Consider the following 13225-nt stretch of genomic DNA (forward strand, 5'->3'; position numbering starts at 1 on the left):
TATCTTCCTTTTTAGTTTTCTTATTTTAAATTATACTATTTTGGAAAGTAGTTGTTCTTAATAAGTATCAGAAGAATTTGTTTTAAGAGAGGAATAAAATTGCAGTAACATATTTTAAATGTTACATACTTAATGAAAATTTGAATGAGGAATCCTCTTGTAAGTTGAGAATCATGTAATTTTTTTAGATTTTAATTTAAATTTCTTTCATAATAGGTTTTATTTTTTTGAAATCCACAAGGAATGAACATATTGTTTTAGTCTTGATTTGCATTAATTTGATTAATAACATTAAATGAAGAAACAAAAAATTTTGATATTAGATATGTTTTTAATACTTTTTGTTATGTTGACATGAAATAGAACATACCTTTATTAATAAAGAAATGTAGTAGAATCACAATTATCACAATTGTTGTTTTTTTACTAGCACAATGAAAATGTATTCTATATATTTACTTATTTATTTTTAAAGATTTTATTTATTTATTGGAGAGGCAGAGTTACAGAGAGAGGGAGAGACAGAGAAAGGTCTTCCATCAGCTGATTTACTCCCCAAATAGCTGCAGTGGCCAGAACTGAGCTGATCTGATGCCAGGAGCAGGAGCTTCTTCTGGGTCTCTCATGTGGGTGTGGGGGCCCAAGCACATGGATTATCTTCCACTGCTTTCCCAGGACATTAGCAGGAAGCTGGATCAGAAGTAGAGCAACTGGGACTCGAGCCACTGGCCATGTGGGATGCAAGCATTGTAGATGGCCTAATCCACTGTGCCACAGTGCCAACCCCCTGCAGTATCTTCTTAATAGCAGATCCTGGAGATGGTCAATTATTACCCCTGTAATAAATCAGAAATAGTCTATTTCTATTTTTGTTTTTTTTTTCTTTGCTTTTTATTCTGTTGTAAAGACAGCACTTGAGAAGTATAAATATTAATAAACTTGTATTAACTCAGTCTGTATTAGTTTTATGAGTACCATAACAAACTACCAGAGACTGGGTGCCTTAAATTGCAGAAATTTATTTTCTTACACTTCTGAAGGCAAGCATTGTGTCAAGTAGTGGCAGTTTCTTTCTTCTGAGGCCTCTTTATTTGCTTATAAATGGCTGTCTTCTCACTTTGTCTTTACATGGTCTTTCCTTTGTCCCTGTCTATGTCCTAATCTCTTCTTATAATAGACCAGCCACATTATTAGGGCTTATCCATTAATGGTTAAATCTTAATTACTTCTTTAAAGACCCTTCTCCTAATGCAGTCACAGTCTGAAGTACTGGGGGTAAGGATTTCAGCATTATGAATTTTAGGAGACACAGATTAGCCCATAGCACTCAGTTTAGGCAAGGTCATATTGCCATTGATTATTATTGAAAAAGATGGTTATGCTTGCAACAGAGGAGATGGTGTTGTGGTGCCGTAGGTTAGGCTGCCACTTACGACACTGGCACCCCATAACTGAACACTGGTTCAAGTCCTGGCTGCTCTTCTTCCAATCCCACTTCCTGTTAATGTGTCTCCAAAAGCAGAGAATGATGCCCAAGTACTTGGGGCCCTACCACTTATGTGAGAAACCTACATGGAGTTCAAGGCTCCTGGCTTCAGCCTGCACCAACCCCTGTCATTGCATCCATTTGGGCAGCAAACTAATCGACAGAAGTCTCTCTCTCTTTCTCTTTCTCACTGCCTTTTAAATAAGTAAATAAATAAATGAAAGAAGTCTGCTTTAGAAAGAAGTATAGCTGTCAGATTGAAGGAAAGTTTTCTGATTCTTAATGATTCTTGCAGATTGGTTTGGCTTCAGAGATAGAACCTGATGGTGTGCAGAGAGACAGAAAGGACTGTTTGAAAGTAATAGAATATTTTCTTAAGTGAAAAACTGAACTTATTGAAGAAATGATCATTAATTTTCATTCCACTTCTTAGACTTAAGATTTCACTCTCAAATCTTTTCCTTTTATTATGCTTCTTATCTGAGTAAATGAATTTGTTACTCGGCCATTGTTTATTCCAGAACCTGCGGAATTACTATACACTTCTCTCTTACACATTTGTCCTGCATTTATCCATGCCACTCCCATTCCACTCCAATGCTAGCATTCAGTATCACAATGTCACGGGATGGTTTTTCCTAATTTCTCTACTCTATGTACTCATCCACTCCATTTTTGCTACTGCTGCTTGATGTTCTGAACACTTTATTCAAATAGACTTCTGATTCACCTGACTGTAAACTGGAAACTTGCAATTCACCCTCCCCTTTATTATCAAATTGATTTTGTTGTCTTTCAGTATTTATCAGTTAATTACAGTGTTCAACAACATTGAGTGATGCATCAAACCTTCAGGATTAAATTGACACACAGAGTCTTTTCTAAGCTGCTTCCTTAACTTGTTTTGTAAAATCCTCTCCTTCTACTCTATCCATGTTCACCATCATCACCATACAAGGCCATGATATTTCCTTCTGGATCTTTTTCATCGTGCTATACTCCTGTATGCTCATAAAACATTAAGATTTTTCAAAGAAGCATTTCCTAAAAATGTTCATTCTCATTGAGATACCCACATGTTAACAAAGACAAGAATGTGCTACAGAAGATTGGAAACTGGACGATTTTATAGAAAATAGTTGTTCTGTTACTTATTCCTGTACTAGGGAGATAAAAAATTTATTCTAGAAATTTCTGAAATTCAATCAGATATATAGTCAATTGTTATTTGAAATCTTCTTCTCCAGATATTACCAAAAGTAAATGGTTCTTTTACAATGTAAAAAAGTCCAAGTTTTAATATAATAGTTAAGATCTTTCAAGATTCAGAATGCAATTGAAAACCTTATAGAATTGTAATCACTGGTTGCTAGGACAGACAAGACAAGCCACTGCTTTTCAATAAACATTTAGCTAACATCTGAAGTACATAGCAACTGTTATGGTTATACATGGATTCTCACTGCTTATCTTGTGATCTTGTTATGTTATAACCATATAATCTACCATAGGTCACATTATTCGATCAGATGAAACTGAACATGTCAGTTTATCAGAACCATTGGTCATTATCCAGAGTAAGTTGCTCTGCAGTACAATTCGGAGAATTCATAGGCTGGAAATTAATATCAGTCAAGCACTGGGTAGCTTCACATACGATGAGGAGTTATATCTGAACATTCAGAAACATAATATTGACACATTGATGTGTGACCTTAAGGCACTAGATTGATTATATGTACTACACTTTTTCACTAAGTGTATTTCTACACACACACTCACATAGCCCTCAATTTCTTTTTACTTGTGAATTTTGAAGATCACTGTGTAATTTATTTCATAGTACAGAAAATGGAAATATCTAGGCTTTGCAAAATTTTACTGTATATCCAAAACAGTTAAAAACAAACAATAAAAATTTGTTAATGCATATACTTTCTTTTGTTTTGAAAGGAGGGTATGCTATTATTTATATAATTGTTATTGCAAAAATGTGGTGAGATCCATTGGCAATGCACGAGGCATGTAGGAGAACCTCATATGTTTAGTGCTATTTAGTTCTTTTACATTTTCATTGCTTTCCTCCTATAGATCCATATCATCTATAGAAAAATACTATAGTATATACCCTGTTAACACAGGTTAAGGTTACAAGGTAATTACATCAGCTCTACCTTAATCTTGAATTGGTGGATCATTAGAGTAGTATACCATTTTCATTCCTGTCTGATATCGATGCCAGTTTTTACTTGGTAACTTTTACTCTTTTCCAACTGTGGAACTTTTTATAACACTATTGAACCTAAATATTTATAATACATTCAAGCTGTCATGATGCTTTTATTTACAGACTGTCTTGCAACATGTCATATGATTAATATATAAAACACTGTAAAATGCCTTGTGGGAAAATAGTACTGTAGATTTTTTACTGAATTTTCCAGCTTCTTTGCAGCAGTTTTTTTTTTTTTTTTAATAGCTAACCATTAAACACCTGAAATAAGAATTTATAGTGGAAAAGTTGGCAAGATTCAATTTAGTGAAGTCAGATACCTTAAATAGAATAGTAAGTATTTAGCAAACCAGTATTCCTGTCAAAAATACTATTTTAAATATATATTATATATTTTATATCATACATATGTTTGTGTGTGTGTATGTGTGTGTGTGTCTGATACCAGTACTTTTGTGTTTCAGCAACAACTCATTTGGTTTATTATATATCAAGTAAGGATTTTAGAATTTTTAGTCCTGGAGAGGACCTTAGAGATTATCTGTCAATGCATTCAATTAAGTCAGGTGAAATCAAAGGAAAAGCTGGCAGAAAACTTAAGGATTAGCATTTTCGATTGAAATCCTCAATGATGCCATTTCTGAATGATGTGTTCATTGGGATCAGTGAAGCCTCATTATTTTTTAAAATAAATGAAGAACTGTGTATTCAAATTTCTCTTCATTATTTTCACTGATAAAAATTCATCTATGGTTACTCGGTGTTATAAATTGATCAGTTGGTGATTGAGAAATGCCATCAATATATTTATGGAATTTGTAATTTGCTGTGTGTTCAAAAGCAGTCAGCCTCAGATAATATTAGAACCTGTGTTATGTATTTACCAAAATTTACATTGTGACATGACATGAGAGTAAATACTTTTAGGTTGGAACTGCTAATAATAGTATGATCATTCTACCCCATATAGTACTCAGCTTGGATTATTTCTGCTTCTGCTTTCTTTCATGTTTCACTAACAATTATATAAACATTTTCTTACTTGGATGTTCCCTGGGCATACCACCAGGTTGCGTGTACTTTCAAAGCACTTTTTTGAGTGAATAAATAAATGAATTGACAGTTGAAGGAAGGTACCAAACAAGTGGAATAAATCCAACAAAATCAGAGAGGTCAGTGGATAAATTTCTAGAATTTAATGAAATTTATCACGTGGATGACTAAATAAAGTATCTCATGCCCTGAAACTTTATGGTGGTTGTATACTTTTGTAGTGATAATAAGAAATTACAGATAGATATCACTAGTAGGTACATGAGTGAGAAAAACATTAAAAGAAAAAAATTGGAAATGGAATATCCATAAAGGGCTCTGAAATGCTCCAACATTCTAAATAACTCCAGTTAAAAGGGACAGGGCAAACAGGAAAGAGTTTGAAATAATTCAAAGTAGAATCAGGAGTTCTAAAAATTCAGACTTATGTGCCCAAACTGAGAAACTTAAAATCTCCAAGTTAAATAGATATCACCCTAGAAATTCCTCTGCTCCTGGGTATCATTATTTTTTTAAAAAAATATTTATTTATTTGAAAGTCAGAGTTACACAGAGAGAGGAGGAGAGGCAGAGAGAGAGAGAGACAGAGACAGAGGTCCTCCATCAGCTGGTTCACTCCCTGATAGGCCGCAATGGCCGGAGCTGTGCCAATCTGAAGCCAGGAGCCAGGAACCAGGAGCTTCTTCCGGGTCTCCCATCAGGTACAGGGGCCCAAGCACTTGGGCCATCTCCTACTGCTTTCCCAGGCCATAGCAGAGAGCTGGATTGGAAGTGGAGCAGCCAGGACATGAACTGGTGTCCCTATAGGATACTGGCATGCAGGCAGCGGCTTTTCCTGCTACGCCACGGCGCCAGCCCCAGAGTATAATTCTGAAATAATTTGCATATGGCCCACAGATTCATATACAATGAGCTGTATGTTAAATTGGACTCATGTGGAAGTAGATAGTTTCAGGAGCAAAATATTTGGGTCTTTCTTTTATTTATGGTCCAAAATCTCTTGAAATAACTCTTTAGATAATTTTATTAAATATTTATAGTCTCTTTCACTTTAATTGTATCACATAGATTTCTAAAAAGTGACTTTTACTATTGCAATAAAAAACTCCTTTTTTCTTAATAAAAATGCACTCAGGTCTTTTGTGACATAGCAGATTAAACTGCCACCTGCAAGCCAGCATCTCATATGAGTGTCAGTTCATGTCTTGGCTGCTTTACTTCTGATCCAAGTCCTTGCTAATGTGCCTGGGAAAGAACTGCAAGATGCTGAAGTGCTTAGTTCCTGCCACCCAATATGCCTGGCCCAGTCCTGGCCATAACAACCATTTGGGAAGTGAACTAGCATATGGAAGATCTCTGTTTCTCTTTCTGATTCTCTCTGCAACTGCCTTTCAAGTAAATAAATAAATCTTTTTTAAAAAGTGTACTAAACCTCTGCTTTTTATTTATAATCTTCTTCTGGTATATGTATTTTTCATTTATCTTAGTCAGAATATCTCTTCTTACTGATTCCTCCAACAGAACGCAATAGCTGACTATGTTTTCACTTTAAAAAGTCTCATATAAATTTGCTTAAGAGTAACAATTCAGTGTAATTTAATTGAGCTCTTTAGTCTTTTTTTTTTTTTTTCCTTTGGAATTACCTGTATTTATACCTCATTTGTCCTGTAGTGTGCAAAGTTCACTTGAATGAAGTAAAATTGAGTCTTAACTAATGAATGTCGGCCGGCACCGTGGCTCACTAGGCTAATCCTCCGCCTTGCGGCGCCGGTACACCGGGTTCTAGTCCTGGTTGGGGCGCCGGATTCTGTCCCGGTTGCCCCTCTTCCAGGCCAGCTCTCTGCTGTGGCCAGGGAGTGCAGTGGAGGATGGCCCAAGTGCTTGGGCCCTGCACCCCATGGGAAACCAGGATAAGCACCTGGCTCCTGCCATCGGATCAGCGCGGTGCACCGGCTGCAGCGGCCATTGGAGGGTGAACCAACAGCAAAGGAAGACCTTTCTCTCTGTCTCTCTCTCTCACTGTCCACTCTGCCTGTCAAAAAAAAAAAATGCATATGTTACAGGTTTCTTTTGGAAGGAGAATTTATTTCTTTAAAAAATTTTTTTTAATTTAGTAAATATAAATTTCCAAAGTACAGTTTATGGATTACAATGGCTTTCCCCCCTATAATTTCCCTCCCGCTCGCACCCCTCCCATCTCCCGCTCCCGCTCCCATTCCATTCACATCAAGATTCATTTTCAATTATCTTTATAGTCAGAAGATCAGTTCAGTATATATTAAGGAAAGATTTCATCAGTTTGCACCCACGCAGAAACACAAAGTGTAAAATACTCTTTCAGTACTAGCTATAGCATTACTTCACATTGAACAACACATTAGGGACAGATCCCACATGAGAAATAAGTACACAGTGACTCCTGTTGTTGACTTAACAATTTGACACTCTTGTTTATGGTGTCAGTAATCTCCCTAGGCCCTAGTCATGAGTTGCCAAGGCTATGGAAGCCTTTTGAGTTCGCCGACTTTGATCTTATTCCGACAGGGTCATAGTTAAAGTGGAAGAGGAGAATTTATTTCTAAAATAACATAAGACGATAAGTTAACATTTACAGCTATTTGTAAAACAGATATGAATCTCTCAATCCTGCAGACTCTTCTTAATATTAAATATAAGTAACTTATTTTTGTTTTTCAAGTATTTAAAAATAAACTACATATTTAGTTGGATAAATCTTGCTGTGGACATATGTGCATTTCAATATGCTGACATCATCACGTCTGCTTCTTTGCAGGGGGACATCCAGCAATTGTTGATCACAGGGGACCCCAAAGCAGCATATGACTACTGTGAGCATTATAGCCCAGACTGTGACTCTTCAGCACCCAACGCTGCTCAGGCTCAGGAACCTCAGATAGACGAGGTGAGAGGCCTAAAGCAGGGAAGGTGTATCATTTCGATGGTATTGACTTGTCCTAGTAATGTTTTGACTTTTATCTCTTAATTCAATTTTTGTTAAAAACACTTTGTATTTAATTGTCTAGGAAGTGTGCCTTATAGGTATTTGCTAATTCTTCCCTCTTTTTAAACTATTTTGTTACTTGGAATGTTTAGAAATAGAGATATATCATTTGTATACTGTACACATCAACATATCATTTTTGGGTAGAGGGAGATTATTCCTAACAGTTCTGTGTCTGCCCTTAGCTCTTAAATAGGTGACATATCTTCTGTGTATTTGCCATTTCCCAGGCCTTCGACAATTCACATGGGTGAAAAAAATGGCATTACTAGTATCTTCAAGTTTCCATAATTAGAGGTTTTATTTTTTTAATTTCTCATAGGAAAATTAAGAAAGAAAGCAAACTGGAAGGGTCTTTAGCTTTTGTTGGGAGCAAAACTATGCTGTTAGACATTTTCACGAAGCAAAGAACGTTAAATTTTAGAAGAGGAACTTTGAAAACCTCAAGAGTGCTATAAAGTAGCTCAAATAGCATTTTTCTCCCTTTCTCATATACCATTTGGTGCTGCTTTTGAGTTTTATTATTTAAGATAGATTAAAGTTTTGTCTCTTGATTTATTATTTTTTCTGAATGTGAATTCTATTTGAATGGCTAAAAAATATTTCACACCAATTTCCTTTTTAGGTATGATAGTGAATTCTGTTGTACTGATCTTTTCCATTAGTGTTTTTCTTAAAACAGGATAAAGTCTTAAGAAGCCCACAGGAAGGCAAATATGAGAGAGCAAGGAGAAATTACTTGGGTATATTGTTTGCCTGTTTCACAGTTCTCAAGTGCCTCATTCTCTTTATTCCCTCATGATTCACTAAACAGATTTTCTGTGAATTTAAATACAATAGGTAAAATATCAGTCTGGTTTAGTGTTTTTATCTGAGGATTTATATGATGATTTAATAGTAAAATTTATAGTGTTTAGTGTACATATTCATGATTGGTGATATTTGTTTGCTCCTTTCTAAAGAAAGCTAACATTTATTTTAAGCAAGTTATAGCTTTGATTTTTGAAAGGAGGAGAGTCCATATTTTTATATATCACATTGAGGTGTTTGGTGTGCGTGTTAAAATGCTGTTATGTCAGGTGAGGTGAATTATTTTAAGTGAAGATAATTTTTATCCATGTTATTAAGTTCAGTTACAAGCAGGCAGAGCTACCCTTTTCTACTTTAGTTGAAGATATGTTTATTTAAGAAGCTATTGAGACGTTAAACTTGCTTTTACCAGAAGCACTTGGTGAGAAAAACAACACACTGTTCTAATAGAAACTGGATGAAAATCTAGTTGGCTAATGCAGTAATAGATTCCTTTGTTACCAGTTTCTACATTGAGTGTGTCACAGTGAATTGTTTTATTCTTTTGTAAGACAGAATCAGCTTACACTTTCTTCTCTAATTAAATTACACTGATACCTCAATAATAAGATAATCATTCTATACCAGTATTAAAAAATAGTCAAATTAGTAAGCAGTCCTTGTATGAATTTGATTTGGACCCTACACTGGTCCTTGTCCCTCGCCCAACTCCTGGGAGATGCCAAGCAGTTTGGAATTCAAGCCAAAAAAACACCTAAACTCCGCCCACTAGGCAACACTAAGATGCCCCTCCACAGCACCAGACGCCAGATGCTTGGAGAGAAACCCGCCATGAAAAGGTGGAAGTCTGAGGACGTCGCCTCTGCCCATCCACCAGTGTATTGTCCCCATGTGATTCATTCTTAATGTGTTATACATACAATAATATTTTATATGGAAGCTGCTGTTTTTAAGAAATGATGAAAAAGAAAAATGAATCACAGGAAAGAGAGTCTTTCATAATGGAATTTTAAAAATAATTGACTTCCCATAGATATTGTTTAATCATCTTTTCACTTAATATTTGTTATACATGCTGATTCTCATTGGTGCACAGAATTTAGTTGATGGTGTAATTTTTCCAACAAATTATGTAAGAACAGACTTTTTTGACATTTACAGAAGATCCTGTCTCCTCACATACTCTAATTTCTGCTATCCTACTCAGAGATCAAAGTTGAAATCATTCAATTACTGCATGCCTTTTTGCAAACATTATCTAATTCATTAGAACTAGTTTGTTTTTTTTTTTAAGATTTTATTTATTTATTTGAGAGGTAAAGTTATAGACAGTGAGAGGGAGAGACAGGGAGAAAAGTCTTTCTTTCATTGGTTCACTCCTCAAATGGCCACTATGGCCAGGGTTGCGCCAATCTGAAGCCAGGAGCCAGGAGCTTCTTCCTGGTCTCCCATGTGGGTGCAGGGCCCAAGTACTTGGGCTATCTTCTACTGCTTTCCCAGGCCAGGACAAAGAGCTGGATTGGAAGAGGGACAGACAGGACTAGAACTGGTGCCCATATGGGATGCCAGCACCGCAGGTAGAGAATTAACCTACTGCACCATGGTGCCGGCCCCTACAACTAGTTCTTTCTTCAAGCCATTTTGAAAATTACATCGAGAGAAGGTAAGAGTTATCTCCAGAAATAGATTATATGGCTTCATACAGACCAGCAGTGCTCTCAGGCTACTCTATCTCCTAAAGGCGAATGCTATGTAGATAAAGAAATAAGAACAAAAGCAATGATTCTTTCCTTTCACTCTTGAGCAAGCACTGAGAGAAATATGCTTTTAAGTTCTTGTTGAGACTAACATGTTACTTTCTCCATGATTCTATTCTGATTCTGGTTGGTCTTCTTTTGGAAAGATTTCAAATGGAGCAGTGAATTTCAGAAACTAGAAGAGGTCCCATACAATATAAAAACATGATACAAAGTAAATTGACTAATTTTGTGTGTGTGTATATATACATATATATATACACACAAAATATATATATTCCTTTTGTGTATATGTATATACACAAAATATATATATATTCCTGAATACTAGACTTTAGCTAAAATGTAAGTAAATGTTCTATGCTTAAAATTGGCCATTTATGTCTTTATTTATTGCTTTTTGTTTTCAAAATTCACTGTGGATATGCATGATTCTTCAGTCTGTTTAATTTTAAATCACTAAAGTACAAAAAAAATCTTATTTTAATGCCTTTATTTGTTTATTTTGAAAATTCTAATATTTCTTATTCTAATGTGGATTGCTATAACTGCAGAAAAATTACTTATTAGACTTTATATAATCTCCATGAAGGTCTGTTGAATATGTAGACAAATTTGGCATTTAATTATTTCACTTACCTAGTCATTCTATTAATAATCCTTACAACTAAATATTTTAAAAATATTTTATATTTTATCTTGCTTGCAAAAGTATGAAAAATAAAAATGTTTAAAGTATTTTATACTTTCATTTTTCTATTTTCCCAAATTTAATGTGAATGAAGCTTTGTTGAATTACTTCCAAAACAAATTCGTTTGTAATGAAGCTATTATTAAAGGGATCAGATCACAAATTCGTTTATTAATTTCATCAAATTGGAATTGAATCATCACGAAGTACACTGAAGCAAGCTCTACATTTATATTGCAGTATGACCTTCAACTGAATCATCTAGCAAAGGTCATTCTTGAGGGTATTTCATTAGGGACTAGATGTACAAAATTGCCACGGAATTAGTTTTGAACAGACCCCATTATATGTCTTTTTGAAATTTGCATTCATTTGCATTGCTATATCTAATGGACCTTATTAGAAGGCAATGCAATCACAATTTTCTAAAAGATTTATGGTCAGCAGTTATTCTGTTGGCACATTTAAAGGGATCAGTTGAAATGTCATGAGAGGTTCAGCTGGCACATATTCGGATTTTACCCAATGTAATAGGGAATTACAGAGAAATTGCTTTTTGCATCTATATGTATGTATTTAAGAGTTTAATCTTGTTGACTTTACTGTTTATTTTATGTCATATATCAACTTAGTTTATTTATATGTATTTTATTTAAACAAGTTCAATATATTTCATAATATCTGTATTCTTGATTGACAAACAAAATTTTCATAAAGATATTTAGCATTGATGATGAACACTTGTTCCTTAAGTATGATTCTTTCATGTCCCTTTATTAAGAAGCATACCATTTTCCAATTAAATTCTTTTTTTAATGAACAGTAGAGTTTATTTTATTTTTTCCCAGATATCTTTTATTTCTTCATGTATTTCACAAATATGACTTTTGGAACCATACCCACCCTCCCATCAAATTCTTTTAATACAGAACAGGCATAAAATACTAATTCAGATGTGAATTTAGTTTTAGTAGTTTGCGATTTCTAAGTGAGATACCCTTTTTTTTTTTTAAATTGAGAAAATCAGTAATTACAAAGATTAAAACAATATATTAACTGTAAGCATCTCTATTTTTAATCTTTAAGGCTTCACAAGTACTTGGTGCTCACTTTGATTTTAAGTCTGTAGCAAATTAGATATTTTGTATACATTTTACTGATATATATAATATATTAGAATATATTATATATATAATAAATTTCTATTAATTTTCATTGATTCTAATATCCCAAATAGAATATAAAGATACTTCATGTTTGTTGTATTCCCTTTCCTTTTATCCCCTTTCCATATCACAATAGACATGAAGTCCATGTTTTTAAACATATACTTTATGATTAAAAAGTACTCATTGAACTTACAGTAAAATTTGTATGTGGGAGGCATGCATAGCGTTTTTTCAAATTAAAATTATCCTATGTATTTAGCAGCTAGGTCCAAGTATATAATTGCTATGTTTGAATTAATATTCAGTAGTTAAAAGTTTGAATGATTATTCAAAACTTTTAACCATTATTCTGCTTTTAGAAAACCTGCTTTATCATTCTAGTTAGTATACTCAATGTAAGCCTAATACTTCAATGCAATACAAAGTAACTTTTAAATAACAATGCAATGGTATTTCAAAAATTTGTGGAAAAGTAGAATTAAAAATGGATCTATTTTGATACAAAAACATTTTGCAATCTATGTATAGTTTTCTCCTCATATATATTTTTCACAAATTTTTTGAAGAACCTCACATTTCCTTCTCACTTAACATTTACTCTAAGTAAAAGTTAAGGTGATTCCTACTTTGTCAGTAGTATTACTTGCAACTAACAAAATTGCCTGATATTTTCTCCTTTGCAATGTAGTATGCACCTGAGGATATAATCGAGTATGACTATGAGTATGGGGAAGCAGAATATAAAGAGGCTGAGAGTGTAACAGAGAGACCCACTGTAACTGAGGAGACAATAGCACAAACAGAGGTAAAAACCAAGTGGCGCCGTTGAATGTGGTGTCCTGCTGTCCGTCATCTTGTGGTTCTCATGTTGACTGTCAAGCACCTTTCATTATCTTATTCCTGTAAACAGTTAACTGTGATATTTATTTGACAGCGGCTGACCTGGCGGAATAATGCCCGTTTTTGCTTCTTCCTTTCGTCTGTGCTCTTTGTTCCCCTTCTCA

At 34.3% G+C, this 13225-nt stretch overlaps 1 protein-coding gene across 2 annotated transcripts in view; it reads left to right on the forward strand.

Annotated features, from left to right (window-relative positions):
- Positions 1 to 13225, forward strand: part of COL11A1 (collagen type XI alpha 1 chain) — a 209003-nt gene that overhangs the window by 54012 nt on the left and 141766 nt on the right. The window contains exons 5-6 of one of the 2 annotated variants that reach the window (XM_008264806.4): positions 7567 to 7695; positions 12910 to 13026. In XM_008264806.4, the coding sequence (XP_008263028.1) occupies positions 7567 to 7695; positions 12910 to 13026 (246 nt within the window). The remainder of the gene's footprint in view (positions 1 to 7566; positions 7696 to 12909; positions 13027 to 13225) is intronic. The other variant, XM_017346045.3, reaches the window with a different exon arrangement.

Source organism: Oryctolagus cuniculus, chromosome 7, assembly GCF_964237555.1.
Source record: "Oryctolagus cuniculus chromosome 7, mOryCun1.1, whole genome shotgun sequence".
Lineage (NCBI taxonomy): Eukaryota > Metazoa > Chordata > Mammalia > Lagomorpha > Leporidae > Oryctolagus > Oryctolagus cuniculus.